This window comes from Panthera pardus, unplaced genomic scaffold, assembly GCF_024362965.1.
Source record: "Panthera pardus isolate Hobbes unplaced genomic scaffold, ASM2436296v1 HiC_scaffold_25, whole genome shotgun sequence".
NCBI classification, from domain to species: Eukaryota; Metazoa; Chordata; class Mammalia; order Carnivora; family Felidae; genus Panthera; species Panthera pardus.
The window spans coordinates 35,286,785-35,305,674 of record NW_026526821.1 but is presented as its reverse complement, the minus strand read 5'-3'; the positions used below and the strand labels follow the sequence as shown (position 1 = coordinate 35,305,674).

Below are 18,890 nucleotides of genomic sequence, written 5' to 3'. Positions count from 1 at the left end.
TAATATCCCATCATCTGGCTGTACCACAGCTTACGTATCCATTTACCTACTGAAGGATGTCTTGGTTGCCTCCAGTTTTTGGCAATTATGAACAAAGCACTAAAAACATCTCTGCATGGGTTTTGGTGTAGATGTAAGTTTTCAATTCATTTGGGTAAATACCAAAGAGCATGACTGCTGGATTGTAGGGTAAGCAGCGTCACTTTGCAGTCTCGTCAGCAACGAATGACAGTTCCTATTGCTTCACATCTTCCACTAGGTACTTTTTTGATCTGATGTCTTCCTAAAAGTAGCTAATAGTTTTACTAGTGACCAAAATGTATCTCTTAAGAAGGGGGCATTTTGAGTCAAAGCTGAGAGCAACACATGGATCCTACATCTTGGCATAAAATATTTTACTGTGATATTTTAAGTCTTTTCCAGGGCCATCTGCATACACATTTATAGAATACTGTGAACAGCAGGGGCCTTACCTGCACTGAGCAAGTGGCTGCAATAACCCCGTCGACAGGAGTTTCAGAGAAGGGATCAAATGTTCGATCGGGCCGTCTCATGAAATCTGGTTTGAGAAGGTACCTGGTGGGACAAAAGCATAGAAAGAGTTTATTAGTTGTGTTTACAAAGATTGTAATACCCTTGCTTCAGGACACTAAGTACTTCCTTTTCCCCATATCTAAGTTAGGAGCTCGACTTTTAGGCAGATGATTCTAAGGACTGAAGAAACTATTCCTGTCCTAGGGATAATCCTAAAGAGAAGCAGGAAAGAAGGAATGATTTTTAGATTTCAGGCTCCTTGACATCTAGGACTTCCTGATACTATTACATTCTCTTGAACTTTTTTTGTCATGGAACTCTTTAGATATTTACTCTTATATGCACAAAATAAAACTCAAAGAACAACAATGAAAAACCAACTATATGAGCTATAGTTATTAAAATATGAAGGGTACATGATATTCTACTTCTCTGTGTTATAATTACTACATTAAATTATGAGATATAATGCCAAGTTAATAAATATAATTTCAAAGTACCGATATGCATAAAAATATTTTGTGAGATCTATACCAACAGTAATGAGATATGAAAATATTTGGTTTACATTTGGTGTCAGAGTCACAGGTACCATTAATATTACTGTGAATTGTTGTCTATGTTCACAGTCAAAAGAACCAGGCAATTTCAGTTAGAGGCAGGTGAACATAAAGATGTAATTACCTCCCCATTTCTGGGCAGCGCAATTAGGCAAGAAAATGAAATAAAAGTTACCTAGACGGAAAAAAGGAAGTAAAACAACTTCTATTCACAGATGACATGATCTTGCATACAGAATCTACTAAAGGAATCTACCTAAGGAATCAACTAAAAAATGATTAGAACTAGTAAATGAGTTCAGCAAGGCTGCAGGATACAAAATCAATATACAAAAATCAATTGTATTTCTACACACCAGCGATGAACATTCCAAAAATGAGTTAGGAAGATTCCATTTATAATAGCACCAAAAAAGAATTACTTAGGAATACATTTTAAGAAAATAAGTGCATGTACTTTGAAAACTACAAAATATTGTTGAAAGATATAAAGAAGGCCTAAGTAAATGGGAAAACATCTTGTGTTCATGGACCACCAGACTTACTATGGCTAAGATGGCACTATTTCACCAGACTAATATACAGATTTGATCCCTATCCAGATCCCAACTGACTTCTTTAGAAATTAACAGGTGATCCTAAAATTAATATGGAAACTTAAGGACTCAGAATAGCCAAGGAATGTGGAACAAGAAAAACAAACTTGAAAGTCTCCTAATTCTCAAAACTTTCTACAAAGCAACAGTAATCAAGATAGTGTAGTACTGGCATAAGGATGCACATATAAATCAATGAGACAGAACTGGGAATCCAGAAATAAATTCATATATCTATGGTCAATTGGTTATTGACAAAGATACTCACAATAGTCAACGGGGGAAGGAATATTCTTTTAAACAAATGTTGCTGGGACAACTCTAACCACCACATGCAAAACAATAAAATTGGCCCTTCTAACATCATGTACCAAAATTAATTCAAAGTGGATCAAAGACAAAAATATAAGAGCCAAAATGATAAAATCATTAGAAGAAACATAGGGATAAATCTTTAGGACTTGGCAATGGATCTTAGATATAACACCAAAAAGCACCACCAACAACAATAAAATAATAATAAACTCAGCCTTATCATAAAAACTTTTGCTCTTCAAAGGACACTATCAAGACAGTGAATCAACAAGCCACAGAATGGGAGGAAAATTCACAAATCATATATTATCTGATAAGGGGTTTGTGTCTAGAAAATGTAAAGAATAACCCAGTTAAAAAATGGGCAAGTGATCTGCATACACATTTCTCCAAATAAGAGAAACAAATGGCCAAAAAGGAGATGAAAAGATGCTTAGTATCACTGATTATCAGAAAAATGCAAATCAAAACGATATGTCACTAAACACACACATTAGGATGGCTATAGTAAACGAGTCAGATAACAGTAAGTGTTGACAATGACATAGAAGTGTTGATCAGGACTGGAACCCTCCTACATTGTTGGTGGGAATGTAAAGTGACACAGTGCTTTTGGAAGACAGTCTGGCAGTTCCTCCAACAGTTAAATATAAAGTTGCCATATGACTCAGCAATTCCACTCTTAGTATACACCCAAGAAAAATAAAAACATACCTATCCAAAAACTTCTTTGTGACTATTATAGGAGCATCATTCAGAATAACCAAAAGATGGAAACAGTCCAAAAGTTCATCAGTAGATGAATGGATATACAATATGTGGTATATCCACACAATGGGAAATTAGTCAACAATAAAAAGAAATAAAGTACTGATACCTGCTACAGCACAGATGAACCCTGAAAGCATGAGGCTAAGTGAAAGAAGCTGGTCACAAAACACCATGTATTATAAGAATCCATTTATATAAAATGTGCTGTAGAGACAAATGCAGAGACAGAGAGTCGATCATGGTTGCTTAAGGCTGGGGATAGGGAGCAGGGGATATTGGGAGGTGATAGCTCAAGGGTATGAGTTTTCTTTTTGAGGTAAGGAAAATGTTTTGAAATTGACCTAACTACACAATGTCTGGCCCTCATGCCCTTTGGTTACAGTCACATACTCATACCGCAGCCAGATTCCATAACCACCCTGAACTAGTATCAGACAACGTCATCTCTCTAAAAAAATTTTTTTTTGTTAGAAAGGCCTATAGCTGAAGATAGAAAAATTCCATACTCAGACAAACTGCAGATAAAGGGCAATAAAAGCACTTTCCCCAAAACAATGAATTTACTTTTAAGTGTAAAAGAATCATAATTAGAGGGATCAAATCTTTCCCATTCTTTAGGAGCATAACATTTACTAATTTTAACTCTAGATGATGTCAAATTTATTATCTTTTAAAATATAACCAAAAAGGATTCTGAGGTGTGACATTTCTCCTTAAAGAAAAATTCCAAGTCACATTTTATTTTTTGGCTTTGAGACAGCTGCCATTCATTGCTATCTTCTAAGTTTGAATAAATGTTAAAGAAAATAACCCCACATTCAACTTCGATGTTATCTTCAATAAAGAACCTCCAGGGGACAACACTGATTTTTAAATCAGGGGTATAAAGAGTCTTCAGAATCATTCAAACATAAATGATGATTTTGAACTTTTACCTGTCCCCAAGGGAATGCAACCCAAAACATTACTTTAAAAGCTCTCACTGCACAAAAAAGATACTGTTTTCTATATTCACAGAGATTTAGATTTGGGCCTTTTTTGTGGCTAGTGTTAGTCACTGGTAACTATGATGACACAGAAAAACCTGAAGACTCAGCTACAATATCACATGCACTACTTCAAGCGAAGCCCACTGGCTTCTGCAAAGTATCAGAATTAGCTGATAATGGGAGCATTTGGATTCCAGTTGCATGGAATGAGGGATTCTTCCTCCTGAGAGATGTGTGGGCAATGGCTGTCTGGAGATTCAGTATTCCGCACTCCCTGCAGCCATTTCTGAAGGGACTCTTCTCACCAGAAACACAAAATTGGGGTATTGATGAATTCCTGCTGCCAAAAACATTCTTCTATGTTCCCTGCTCCCATATCTGCTTAGAAGGAAACTAATCTGTCAGAAAATGAACTGATCCAAAATAAGAAATGCCAGGGGAAAAGGGCAAGAAACTGAAGTCTAATTCTCCAAAGCAGGCAGCCTTCAGTGTAATGTATATATACTTTAAAATAAAAGAAAGCATGTAGAAGTTTGACAGGCCACAAGGTAAGCCTTGGCTTGGGGCTGACACTGAGCCAGCTCGTCTTGAAGGAGTATTAATTCTGGGTCTGTGGTGGCCTGCTGATGCAGCAGAGATTGTCAGTCACTGCCAGGGACCCCCGGGAATCAATGGGACCTGTGTAGTTCCACAAGGCTCTGAACTCAGAAGGGTTTTGTGCTTAGTTTCATGCTCTGCAGCCACTGTCTGGAAATTCTTAATAATTTGTGAACAAGGAGGCCCTCATTTTCAGTTTGCCCTGGGCCCCACAAACTAGGTAGCTGGTCCCACCTGGTATTTTTTGGTATAGAAAATTAATTCATTCCAAGCATCCAGGTCTGTGTGATAGACAAGGGGATAGGCCAAAGCCAGTGACATTTGAAGGGATCCAAGGATTTTCTGTGGCCTTTTGTAGGGACTCAGAAGGCAAGAGAGGAAGAGAAGAAAGGCCTTCAGCTGGGTGGTTAGACAGGAGTCGTAAGAATCAGAAGATGGGGTCATAAGGAAGGACAACCTGTCTGAACACACCCGAGATAGCATCAACTGTTCAACACTCCATTATTTCCTTTACCAACAAGAAAGCAAAATGGTTGATTTTAACTATAAGATGTCATGGATTTCAAGACACAAGTTCCACAAAAAGTGTGCATCACTGAATCATAAAACATCCTACTATTTTGATACCCATCATCTAATTTTTTTTTTATTTTTTCATTGTTTAAAATTTACATCCAAACTAGTTAGCATATAGTGCAACAATGATTTCAGGAGTAGATTCCTTAGTGCCCCTTACCCGCTTAGCCCATCCCCCCTCCCACAACCCCTCCAGTAACCCTCAGTTTGTTCTCCATATTTATGAGTCTCTTCTGTTTTGTCCCCCTCCCTGTTTTTATATGATTTTTGTTTCCCTTCCCTTATGTTCATCTGTTTTGTTTCTTAAAGTCCTCACATGAGTGAAGTCATATGATTTTTGTCTTTCTCTGTTCCATCCACATAGTTGCAAATGGCAAGATTTCATTCTTTGTGATTGCTGAGTAATACTCCACTGCATATATATACCATATTTTCTTTATGCATTCATCCATCGATGGACATTTGGGCTCTTTCCATACTTTGGCTATTGTTGATAGTGCTGCTATAAACATGGGGGTGCATGTGTCCCTTCGAAACAACACACCCGTATTCCTTGGATAAATACCTAGGAGTGTAATTGTTCGGTCGTAGGGTAGTTCTATTTTTAGTTTTTTGAGGAACCTCCATACTGTTTTCCAGAGTGGCTGCACCAGCTTGCATTCCCACCACCAATGCAAAAGAGATCCTCTTTCTCTGCATCCTTGCCAACATCTGTTGTTGCCTGAGTTGTTAATGTTAGCCATTCTGACAGGTGTAAGGTGGTATCTCATTGTGATTTTGATTTGTATTTCCCTGATGATGAGTGATGTTGAGAATTTTTTCATGTGTCTGTTCACCATCTGGATGTCTTCTTTGGAGAAGTGTCTATTCATGTCTTTTGCCCATTTCTTCACTGCATTTTTTTTTTTTTGGGTGTTGAGTTTGATAAGTTCTTTACAGATTTTGGATACTAACCCTTTATCTGATACGTCATTTACAAATATCTTCTCCCATTCTGTCGGCTGCCTTTTAGTTTTGCTGATTGTTTCCTTCACTGTGCAGAAGCTTTTTATTTTGATGAGGTGCCAGGAGTTCATTTTTGCTTTTGTTTCCCTTGCCTCTGGAGACATGTTGAGTAAGAAGTTGCTGTGGCCAAGATCAAAGAGGTTTTTGCCTGCTTTCTCCTCTACAGTTTTGATGGCTTCCTGTCTTACATTTAGGTCTTTCATCCATTTTGAGTTTATTTTTGTGGATGGTGTAAGAAAGTGGTCCAGGTTCATTCTTCTGCATGTTGCTGTCCAGTTTTCCCAGCACCACCTGCTGAAGAGACTGTCTTTATTCCATTGGATATTCTTTCCCGCTTTGTCAAAGATTAGTTGGCCATACGTTTGTGGGTCCATTTCTGGATTCTCTATTCTGTTCCATTGATCTGAGCGTCTGTTCTTATGCCAGTACCATACTGTCTTGATGATTACAGCTTTGTAGTATAGCTTGAAGTCTGGGATTGTGATGCCTCCTGGTTTGGTTTTCTTTTTCAAGATCGCTTTGGCTATTCGGGGTCTTTTCTGGTTCCATACAAATTTTAGGATTATTTGTTCTAATTCTGTGAAGAATGTTGGTGTTACTTTGATAGGGATTGCATGGAATATGTAGATTGTTTTGGGTAGTATTGACATTTTAGCAATATTTGTTCTTCCTATCCAGGAGCATGGAATCTTTTTCCACTTTTTGTCCTCTTCAATTTCTTTCATAAGCTTTCTATAGTTTTCAGTATATAGATTTTTCACCTCTTTGGTTAGATTTATTCCTAGGTATTTTATGTTTTTTTTTGTGCAACTGTAAATGGGATCGATTCCTTGATTTCTCTTTCTGTAGCTTCATTGTTGGTGTATAGGAATGCAACCGATTTCTGTGCATTGATTTTATATCCTGCAACTTTGCTGAATTCATGAATCAATTCTAGCAGTTTTTTGGTGGAATCTTTTGGGTTTTCCACATAGCGTATCATTTCATCTGCGAAGATTGAAAGTTTGACCTCATCCTGGCCGATTTGGATGCCTTTTATTTCTTTGTGCTGTCTGATTGCAGAGGCTAAGACTTCCAATACCATGTTGAATAACAGTGGTGAGAGTGGTCATCCCTGTCGTGTTCCTGACCTTAGGGGGAAAGCTCTTAGTTTTTCCCCATTGAGGATGATATTAGCATTGGGTTTTTCATATATGGCTTTTATGATCTCGAGGCATGCTCCTTCTATCCCTACTTTGCTGAGGGTTTTTATCAAGAGAGGATGCTGTATTTTCTCAAATGCTTTCTCTGCATCTATTGAGAGGATCATACGGTTCTTGCCCTTTCTTTTATTGATGTGATGAATCATGTTAATTGTTTTGCGGATATTGAACCAGCCCTGCATCCCAGGTATAAACTCTGCTTGATCGTGGTGAGTAATTTTTTTAATGCATTGTTGGATCCGGTTGGCTAATATCTTGTTGAGGATTTCTGCATCCATGTTCATCAGGAAAATTGGGTCTATAGTTCTCCTTTTTAGTGGGGTCTGTCTGGTTTTGGAATCAAGGTAATGCTGGCTTCATAGAAAGAGTTTGGAAGTTTTCCTTCTGTTTCTACTTTTTGGAACAGCTTCAAGAGAATAGGTATTAACTCTTAAATGTCTGGTAGAATTCCCCTGGAAAGCCATCTGGCCCTGGACTCTTGTTCTTTGGCAGATTTTTGATTACTAATTCGATTTCCTTACTGGTTATGGGTTTCTTCAAATTTCCTATTTCTTCCTATTTCAGTTTTGGTAGTGTATATGTTTCTAGGAATTTGTCCATTTCTTCCAGATTACCCATTTTATTGGCATATAATTGCTCATGATATTCTCTTATTATTGTTTTTATTTCTGTTGTGTTGGTTGTGATCTATCCTCTTTCATTCTTGATTTTATTTATTTAGGCGCTTTTTCTTTTTGATCAAACTGGTTAGTGGTTTATCATTTTTGTTAATTCTTTCAAAGAACCACCTTCTGGTTTCGTTGATCTGTTTTTGTTTTTGGTTTCGATGGCATTAATTTCTGCTCTAATCCTTATTATTTCCTGTCTTCTGCTGGTTTGGGGTTTTATTTGCTCTTCTTTTTCCAGCTCCTGATGGCGTAAGGTTAGGTTGTGTATCTGAGATCTTTCTTCTTCTTTAGGAAGGCCTGGATTGCTATATACTTTCCTCTTATGACCAACTTTGCTGCGTCCCAGAGGTTTTGGGTTGTGGTGTTATCATTTTCACTGACTTCCATATACTTTTTAATTTCCTCTTTAACTGCTTGGTTAGCCCATTCATTCTTTAGTAGGATGTTCTTCAGTCTCCAAGTATTTGTTAGCTTTCCAAATTTTTTCTTGTGGTTGATTTCCAGTTTCATAGCATTGTGGTCTGAAAATATGCACAGTATGATCTCGATCTTTTTGTACTTACTAGGGCTGATTTGTGTCCCAGTATATGGTCTATTTTGGAGAATGTTCCATGTGCACTGGAGAAGAATGTATATTCTGTTGCTTTAGGATGAAATGTTCTGAATGCATCTGTTAAGCCCATCTGGTCCAGTGTGTCATTCAAAGCCATTGTTTCTTTGATTTTTTGATTAGATGATCTGTCCATTGCTGTGAGTGGGGTGAAGTCTCCTACTATTATGGTATTACTATTGATGAGTTTATGTTTGTGATTAATTGATTTATATATTTGGGTGTTGCCACATTTGGCACATTAATGTTTACAACTGTTAGGTCTTCTTGGTGGACAGACCCCTTAATTATGATATAATGCCCTTCTGCATCTCTTGATACAGTCTTTATTTTAAAGTCTAGATTGTCTGATATAAGTATGGCTACTCCGGCTTTCTTTTGTTGACCATTAGCATGAGAGATGGTTCTCCATCCCCTTATTTTCAATCTGAAGGTGTCTTTAGGTCTAAAGTGGGTCTCTTGTAAACAGCATATAGATGGGTCTTGTTTTCTTATCCATTCTATTACCCTATGTCTTTTGATTGGAGCATTGAATCCATTGACGTTTAGAGTGAATACTGAAAGATATGAATTTATTACCATTATGATGCTTGTAGAGTTGGAGTTTCTGGTGGTGTTCTCTGGTCCTTTCTAATCTTTGTTGCTTTTGGTATTTATATATGTGTATGTGTGTGTATATATATACATATATATGTATATATATACACAAATATATATATATATATATTTTTTTTTTTTCATCTTTTCTCCCCTCAGAGAGTCCCCCTTAAAATTTCTTGCAGGGTTGGTTTAGTGGTCACAAACTCCTTTTTGTTTGTCTGGGAAACTTTTTATCTCTCCTTCTATTTTGAATTCTATCTTGCTGGATAAAGAATTCTTGGCTGCATATTTTTCTGATTCAGCACACTGAATATATCCTACCACTCCCTTCTGGCCTGCGAAGTTTCTGTGGATAGGTCTGCTGCAAACCTTGTCTGTCTTCCCTTGTAGGTTAGGGACTTTTTTTCCCTTGCTGCTTTCATGATTCTCTCCTTACCTGAGTATTTCATGAATTTGACTATCATAGGCCTTGTTGATGGTCACTTTTTGTTGAATCTAATGGGGGGGGGGGGGTCCTCTGTGCTTCCTGGATTTTGATGTCTGTGCCTTCCCCCAGGTTACGAAAATTTTCCGCTATGATTTGCTCACATAACCCTTCTACCCCTATTTCTCTCTCTTCCTCTTCTGGGACCTCTATGATTCTGATGTTATTCCTTTTTCATGAGTCACTGATTTCTCTAATTCTTAAATCGTGCTCTTTTGCTCTTAAATCTCCCTCTTTTTTTCTGCTTCATTATTCTCTTAAGTTTGTCCTCTATATCACTGATTCTCTGTTCTGCCTCACCCATCCTTGCTGCCACTGCATCCATCCATGATTGCAGCTCAGTTATAGCATTTTTAATTTTATTCTATTTTTTACTTCTTTTATCTCTGTAGAAAGGGATTTTAATCTATTTTCAACTCAGCTTGTATTCTTATTATTGTGATTCTAAATTCTGGTTCAGACATCTTGCTTGTATTTGTGTTGGTTAAATCCCTGGCTGTCATTTCTTCATGCTCTTTCTTTTGGGGTGATTTCCTTCATTTTGTCATTTTGAAGGGAGAAAAGGAATTAATGAGGTAGAAAAATTGAAATTAAAAAAAATTAAAATTAAAAAAATATTAAAATTAAAAGTTAAACACACACACACACGCAAATGGAATAGATGATGCTAGATCCTAGGTGTGTTCTGGTCTGGGTGTTGCAAGTGGTTTGACAGATTAGAGAAAAAAAAGTGAGGGGGGGGGAAGGAAATCATTTGGGAATGTGAAAAAATGAATACACTAAGGTAGACTAAAATGAGATGATGGGGGTAAAATAGAACTTAAAAAATATACACAAAACTAAAGGATATAGTAGAAAAAATTAAAGTATTTTTAATAAAAATTAAAAATAAATGATTTTTTTCTTTCTGTATTTAAGAAAAAAGAAATGAAAAAGAGAAAAACGATAAAAAAAAGGAAATCATTTGAAAATTTGAAGAATTACACTGTAGTAGACTAAAATAAAATGATGGAAGTAAAATAGAATTTGAAAAAATTTACATAAAAGCAAAAAATATAGTAAAAATTTTAAATAAAAATATTTTTAATATATACTGAAAGTAAAAGTGAAGTTTTTCTGTTTCTGCATTCAAGGAAAAAGAAAACAAACGAAAAAACAAGAAAAAAAAGGAAATTGTTTGAAAATTTGAAAAGGTTAATACACTGAAGTAGACTAAAATAAAATGATGGAAATAAAATAGAATTTGAAAAAATTTACACAAAAGTAAAAAATATAGTTTTAATAGGTCAACTTATAAGATATCAGAAAGCTTATTGTATGTAAGTTCAGCTTAAATTCATCTTTCATGAATAGTTGAGATAAAAGCCTTATGTAGTTCCCTATTAGGGTTATTGGAAATTGCTAACCACCCTATCTCACTTCTGTGACCTTGCCTGCTTGCTAAATAGATAACTTAGGATGCAAAACGCTCCCCCACCCCCTCTACTGATCTGGCCTAGGCAAGACCAACATGTAAAAAGTCACATACTCACTGCCCTACAGCATCTCAGGTGTCTAACTATGATTGGTCATTTTAAAACCTCTTAGGACAAAGATCTTTAAATTGATAGGTTCCCGCCAAAACTGATATCTGTGTGTCACAATATAATTGGCTACCATGAAATGCTGTAAATTGTAATTGGTTAACCAAATAATGATGTATTCTGACTTGCTAAAATCCATATAAGCCCACTGCTGCCTTTGTTCGGGGCCATTCTCTGCACTTTTCTCCTTAAGATCAGGAGATCAGGTTTGGCCCGGCCGTGAATAAAATCTTGCCTCGCTTCTATTTGGCGTCTGGTGGTTTTTTTTGACAGCACCCTCCCTGTTTCATAGTAATAAAAATTAAAGAAAAATATTTTCAATAAAAATTGAAAATAAAAATGAATTTTTTCTCCTTCTGAATTTTGTGGTTCAGGTTGTGCAGATTGTTGTGTTAATCCTCCAATCAGTTTTCTAGGTGTGTAGGATGGTTTAGTGTTGGTCTGGCTGTATTTCATGGACGCGAGATACACAAAAACTTCCACAGTGTTCCGCCATCTTGGCTCCTCCGCTTCTTATTTTCAAGGAGCTTCTGCTCAGAGAACGAGTGATACAGTTTGTATGGGAAGAAACATTTGCACTGTAAAAGCCACAGGAGTTGTTTTGATTTTGCAGAGACCAGGGGCAGGTGCACCAGGCAGAGTCGTCTCTCAGGTTTTAGATCACAATCTCCCGGTCATCTCTCCCAGGTGGTTAAAGGACCGTGGTGGTGACTGTGCTGGCATGGATGCCACCTCGCAGGGCTCTGACTCTGCCTGGCCGACCCCATCATCCAATTTTCTGTGAAAGCCTGCAGGCTTGAGAAATTAATTTGCTCTATTTTGTTTTATTAGGAATTATAGAAATGCCTCCCGTGTCTACACCTTTAAAAATGAGTCTGTTATAAACTACTGCTCACTTTCCTACTAAAAATCACACTTACTGAGCCCAATGGCATGGCTTCCCAAAACATCAGCCCACAGAGCAGACAGGGATCCCGAGACAGGCTCCCAATGTTTTGTTAATGTTGATAGATTCAGAAATTATACACGTTTGCTTCCATGCCAATGTTCTATATAAAACAGCTACTGTTGCTACCATAAGTCTAAAAAGGTACCAAAAGCCTCTTTACAGAAACCCAACCCTCAGCCAACCCAACAAGGAGGATTTAAAAAGACCCTGCAGGGGGGTGGGAGAATTACAGGGGAAATGTAGTCAAAGCCAGAGTGCCTTTGATGCCCTCGCTCCGTGGAAATGCACCCTGTGTGGCCAGCCCTGTGTCTACCAGCCATGACGATTCCATCATGGAGGAGCAGAGAAACACACAACTGAGAAAGATTTGTTCCCTTTTTCCTGTGGGCGACAATTTTTGCCTCCAGGTTGAGTGTAGGGGAAAGGGAAAGGTTGGGGGTGGTGACATGTGACTGATCATTATCATCAATGCCTCTTCAAGTTGGGCTGTCTTGCTGAACGATCCTAATTTTCTAGCCCCTCTGGTGGGACTTCGGCTTTTGGTCACATCATCTCAGACACTTCATCACAGAATTCGGGCTATGGGAGCACTGTCCTTGTTTGTGAACGCACTTTAAAATCAACAATGGTGCATAAAAACAAGACACAGATCATAACCACGGTGAAACAGAAACTCCTGTAAAGAAATGGAGGGTAACTATACAACTCCTGTTGGGACCTCTTTATCTGGAAACAATTCCCCTCCTTAAGTACTAGCCCTGGGACAGCTGAGGCAAAAGGGGAAAACTTTAGTGTTACTAGGCCCCAGGGAAGGTTCCAAGGAGGGAGCCCCACCAGGGCTGACTGAGGTATGGTGTGAACCACAAGGGCTGTGGATGTCTCCCTGGACTCTGTAAAGGCCCGATTTGGACACAGCTCTTATTTACTCTTTTATGGCCTCAGTTTTGTGATCAGCCATAAGGTCTTAAGCTTTTCTTAAGCCTCCCTTTGCACAGAAACTTGCAGTTCACAAAGTACATTCATACACACTCCCATTCATCCTTACCAAGCCGCTGCAACAAACCCGGCGAGGTAGGTATTACTGTCTTCATTTTATGGAGCAGAAAATCGAAGCCCAGAGTTTCACACACCTGCAGGGCAATGCAACTAGCATGCCCAGGAGCTGGGGCTCAAAGCTGGGCTTTAGACTTGAGCTTTAACCACCAGGCCGCACCTGTCCCTTGCAGCCTCACTGCCTCAGCCTGCCACTGGGGGTCCATCCATCAATTTATCTGCACAATCTCCTGGTTATGAACATTTTGCATTAAAGCAACAAAACAGCTTTAAAAAACTCTGGAATGCGTATTTAGTGGTTTTCTTTTGAACTACATAGTTTTTATTTCCTTTTATCATTGACCTAGAACGTACTAGTTCAAGGTGTACAATTTTAATTTCTTTCAAAGCACACAGCAGAGGAAAATATAATGTATTTCCCAGATACATGTGTCCCAGGTGATTTGGAGAATAGGACCATCACTCAGGGGCGTAGGTACGCTGGCAGAGAGCCATCTGGTAAGCAGGAAGAGGTGTGAGTGTGCACTTCGAACCCACAACTGCTGAAAAATTTTATCTTGACTGGCTGTTTTTTTGTGATAAAAATGAGGTATTCAACCAGGGAGGGCAAGAACTTCCTGGCAGGAGTATTATGGATGGGGTGGTACCTTGCTGGATTAATTTAGAGGCTCTGGGACAGATGCATGGAGGGAAAAAAAAAATGGCGACACGGGTGTTTTTTCATCTCTACAGAATTTAACTTCACATTTTCATTTAACCTTTCAGTGTTTCAGTGGAATTAACATTTCCTATTTCACTCTGTGGTTCACACATTTTAAAGAATGCCAGTGAAGTAAACTAGACAATATATGTAGCATGATTTTTTTGACAACTGCTATTTACAAGACATGCAAAAGGATCAAGATAGGACAACGCTTTCTGCCTAGGTGTGTTAAATTCATATTGACACCCATGACTTCATTATATACTAAATCACCTTCATTCCTCTATGGGTCCTAGGCAAAATACATATAGCTAATATTCATATTTCCAGGTAATGTCCAAGTGAGCAGGGATCATTATCTGTCATAGCCGTAAAAACCTCCACTATTGACCTCAAAAGTGAGAGAATTAAATTCTAGAGTGTGTATGATAAACCACTTAACTTATGGTTCAATTTTTTTTTCAAAAAACTTTTTGCAAATCTGCTTAGTAAGTTGGGTAGATGAAGCATGTATACTTGCAAATAGAATCTATTTAGGGATTTCATTTGTATCTATCCCATCCCACAAACCCAGCTTAAATTGAGCAGCCCCTAGTTAAAAATGACACAGTTTCATCATAGCTATAGTATAGAGTTCAGGAAAACGGTGACAGCAGTTTAAATCACATTACTCACCCGCATGATCCATTATACTCAAATTTTCCCTGATTCAATTGCATCGCTAAATCTGTCAAGAGACAAAAATAATTTAGCATCTCATCTCGTGGACAAAGAAGATCACGCTGGGTGATTTTAAACAATGGAAATCAGATACTGATCCTAGGCCGAAATGTCCTTTTTAACATGGCAAGATACTTCTGGGTCTGTTTAGAGCACACAACTCTCTTCCATGTTGAAATCATCTCGTGTTTAAGTTAAACATCAAATGTGTTTTCACAAAAATCATGGTACAATTGCTTTAAAAATTGGATTCAATATATGAGTCAGATTCAATATAATAGATTCTGTATGTATTCAATATATTGGATTCAATATACGAGTCAGTTCCATGAGTGTTGAAAGTACAGATGTCCAATTTGATATAGCTGGGGAGAATGTGCCTCATGATCACAGAGGAAAGGTATGCTGGAGATATCCAGTAGGGTCACAGGAGTAGAAAATTTGGTTAAAAACAATAAAAAAAAAAACCCAAAATAGATAGCATCATGTAAAAATTGGTGGCTTGTTCCTACTTTTAGATTTAGGGAGAATTCTTCCAGTGGGGCCTATGCTGGCAGGGCATGGCTTATGATTTTTCTCTTGCAAGTAGATACAATCTTTTCTTTTTTCATTAGAAAAGTAATAAGCTGATGGATATTTTTTTCTTTTTCAACATGTTGTGGTTAATTAATCCTAACATTATAAAATAAAACCTAAGGTGACCTAGTGAATCAACTGGTTTAGGATCTAGGATCATTTAACCCATATAATGGACTGACTCACTAAAACTGAAAATACAACTTGACCTCCCCCCTCCTTTTTTTTAAAAGTAAAATCATCTGTACCCTTTTGCCTCTGCTATAAACACTATGGGATTATACTGGTACCTGGTCATAGTTTAACATAGCAAGGATTGATAGGGATGCTATACAGACATTTAACTCCATTTAACCCCCACTGAGGAGAAGGAAATACAGTCAGGCCACACTTATGGCAAAGGGATGAAAGTCAAAAGACCCTTCAATCAGTCCAGATAATAGGGAACAAGGAGGATAGAAATTCTCAAAGTATGGGGGTAACTGGGTGGCCCAGTCTATTGAGCGTCTGACTCTCGATTTCAGCTCAGGTAATAATCTCATGGTTTGTAATACTGAGCCTCCTGTTGGGCTCTGCACTGACAGCATGAAACCTGCTTGGGATTCTCTCTCTCTCCCTCTTTCTCTCTGCCCCTCCCCTACTCACGCTTATGCTCACGTGTGCCCTCTCTCAAAATAAACATAAAAAAAAAAAAAGTCCTCAAAGTATGGTAGATGGACTAGAAAAGGAAAATACTCCCAAATCAGGAAACATGGGAGGCATCTCCTTATATAGCAAAGGACTGAACAAGAAAAGGTTTTTATTTTGCTTTGTTTTACCAATTTTAAGGACCACACTATGGAATTAACCACAGCACGTGAATCAGTTCTGTGGCCTATTATCTTACCTCTTTTAGGTAGATAACTAGAGTCCAGTGTTTCTCTACCTCTAATCTTAAAATTGTGATCCTAGGCTCTGAAGCAAACTCCAAAAAGTTTTTAAAAATTGTTTATGCATTTAAAAAATTGACTCCTCTCCTTCTGGACGGGAAGAAGATCATATATTGGAAACTTGCCTTTGGGTATACTTTGGAAGATTAAGTTATAGATTAGTACCTCTGTGAATATATGAATCTTTACACACTGTTTTAATTGGAGTCCATGCTAGAATATTTTTCTGTACTTTTATGGTGAGGTGCCACTGTGTTGATATCTGCTGAATGTTAACAGTGGGAAGGGTACTTTCCAAGGGAGAAATGAGTCACCGTTATTATATAGAGAGACTCAAATTTTTCCCATTTAATTTGGCCTTTGAAAATGAAGATAAGTTTGATCCAAAAACTAGAAAAATTAGAAATATTCTGGAAAAGGGGACAATGTTTGGCAGATTGGTTGTGGTATTTATGAAGAGAAATTCAATTTAAACCAAAATATTTTGCTTTCTACCCTTTTTATGGCTCTATTTTGGGTTTTTCATATCTCACCATTACATAAATCCAACATCACATTGTTTTGCCATATGTCTGCTTCCTTTAAAAAAATGCCCACGGCCAACTGATAGCAACTGTTGGCACCACCCTGTCAAAATGTTCTCCTGGAATTCGAGGTCACTGGACATCAGTTCCTACCTGGGGTCTGATAGTTGAGCGAAACCATCTGGCAGCCAGCGTTCCAGAAAATCTGAGGCATGTAATTACTGGAATCGACCCGGCCTCCCTTGGGGTAAATGCGGCTCATTTGCCGTTTGTTGTAACTGTGTAACTTATTAAGGAGAATGGAAAAAAAAGAGTATTCCAGAAGCAATAAATAAACAAAGACCTAAAACAACAATGGTCTAGACCAACGATAACAAAATGTAGATAACAGCAAATTTCACATTTGTAAGTGGTGCTTAGGAGAAAGACCATAGTCCACTGTGTAGACTATAAAAACATTTCACATTTGGGCAGATTTTCACAGTTGCAGAGGTGTTTCACACATATTATTTTATTAGCTCTACAACCACAATTATCTATTAGGCATTTATCTGCTTTAGAGATTACTGCCAAACCCAAAGCACAGCAGCCGTTCGTTCTATTCACTACATAAGGATACTTCACAAATTCAATCGCGTGTGTCTTCAAGTAGCCTAGACCAACGGACTCATTAAAAGAAGACATATTATAATGAATATTGCGCTCTGTAAAGAAAAATAAAGATGCATTCAGTGATGGTCCCACCCAACCTCACGGAAAGACAAGCAATAAATGTAATTACATCCCAAATCACAAGGCTTTGGAGGCAGATGTTCCATTACTGTATCTGCAGCTCCTACTTTCATTAATGTCCTGTGGATAGACACAGCTGACTTAAATAGTGATGGATTAAATTTGGCGTCATTAAACAAATTATGTGTACATGTCCTCCACAGCCACCCCTGAAATATTTATATTGGATGGCAATGGTGGCTTCTCCAGACCACAAATGATTATGAAAGTTTAAAAATATACATTTTTGGAGGTCAGGTTTTTGATTAAGAGAGATCTTATGAAAATACATTTAACGCAAAAAGCAATACTAAGCTCTACTAATGCTAACCAATCCACAGTATCTCAGAGCCACCTTGTGGATGATGTAGGGCATGACAAGGCAATGCCACTGCGTGCTAAACACGTGGGTAAGAGCATGGTCTGTGGCACAAAAATAAGGTAGAACAGCCCCTATACCCAGAAAAGACAATGGTGACAAGTCAGATCACAGCTCATCAGCATAGTAAAAGCAGGCAACAAAGGCAAGATAATTTAACCTTTGGGGTTACCTTCAGCCACATGGAAACCTTGAAATTTTACGGGCTGTGCATAGTTGATCATTGTAGACAAATATGGATGGATATTAGTGGTAGCACCTACATATTTATAAGATGCCATCCATGCCTGTTCATCTTCTACAGTAACCAGGCCCTATAAGCACAAGGAAAGGAATATGCACATTGAGGACTTCAGTGGGACAGATGCATGCTACAGACATCCTCACTAAAGATGATCTGCACACACCAATTGAAAGATAAAGACCTTTTCTTCCTCTACTTTGCTAAAGGATCATTATAAAAGTTCATGTTCAGGGGCGCTTGGCTGGCTCAGTCAGTAGAGCATGTTACTCTTGATATCAGGGTTGTGAGCTTGAGCCCCATGTTGGGGTGGAGCCCACTTAAAAAAACAAGTTCATGTCTATCATAGTCCCTAATAACATAAAAGGAGATCATAATAAAATATAAGGCTTATCTTACATTTTTTTTAAGATTTCAAAACTACTTTAAAATATTCAAGAATGTATACTGAGGATCACAACAATCTATGAAATATATATGGCATATATTATCATTTCTAATTTCACAAATTGTGACAGAAAGTGGAAAAACAACTTCAGTGTGTATCAGAATCCCTGGAGGGCTTGTTAAAACATAAAGTCTTAGACCTCATCCTCAGAGTTTACAATGAAGTGACTGTGGGGTGAGGCCCAGTATTTCCATTTTAACAGCATTTTTAAGTACTAATGATGTGGCTTGTCTGGGGACCACACTTTGCTTAACAATGGTCTAGAATTGAAGCCACATATGTAAGTAGTTTACAGTATCTTTTTAAAGAGGTTATTCTGAAAATAATCTGATAACCCACTACATAGGACATGTCAACACTGCATCATTTTACAGAGAGGAAACAAGAAAAATTACTTTGATTTATTTCTTGGTAAGTCAGAACAGAAAAAAAAAACATCAAAAAATAATGCAAATGATCAACATTTTGTTGAGAACTTTGAAAACCTAAATTTCCTGCAGAGACTGA

General features: G+C 37.7%; 1 protein-coding gene across 12 annotated transcripts in view; it reads right to left on the bottom strand.

Moving 5' to 3' along the window:
• PLCB4 (phospholipase C beta 4) overlaps window positions 1-18,890 on the bottom strand; it is a 420,803-nt gene that overhangs the window by 53,393 nt on the left and 348,520 nt on the right. For all 12 annotated transcript variants that reach the window (XM_053890434.1, XM_053890428.1, XM_053890431.1 and 9 more), the window contains 5 exons: window positions 17,867-18,008; window positions 17,164-17,248; window positions 16,698-16,822; window positions 14,471-14,522; window positions 474-576 (listed from right to left, as the gene is read on the bottom strand). In XM_053890434.1, the coding sequence (XP_053746409.1) occupies window positions 474-576; window positions 14,471-14,522; window positions 16,698-16,822; window positions 17,164-17,248; window positions 17,867-18,008 (507 nt within the window). The remainder of the gene's footprint in view (window positions 1-473; window positions 577-14,470; window positions 14,523-16,697; window positions 16,823-17,163; window positions 17,249-17,866; window positions 18,009-18,890) is intronic.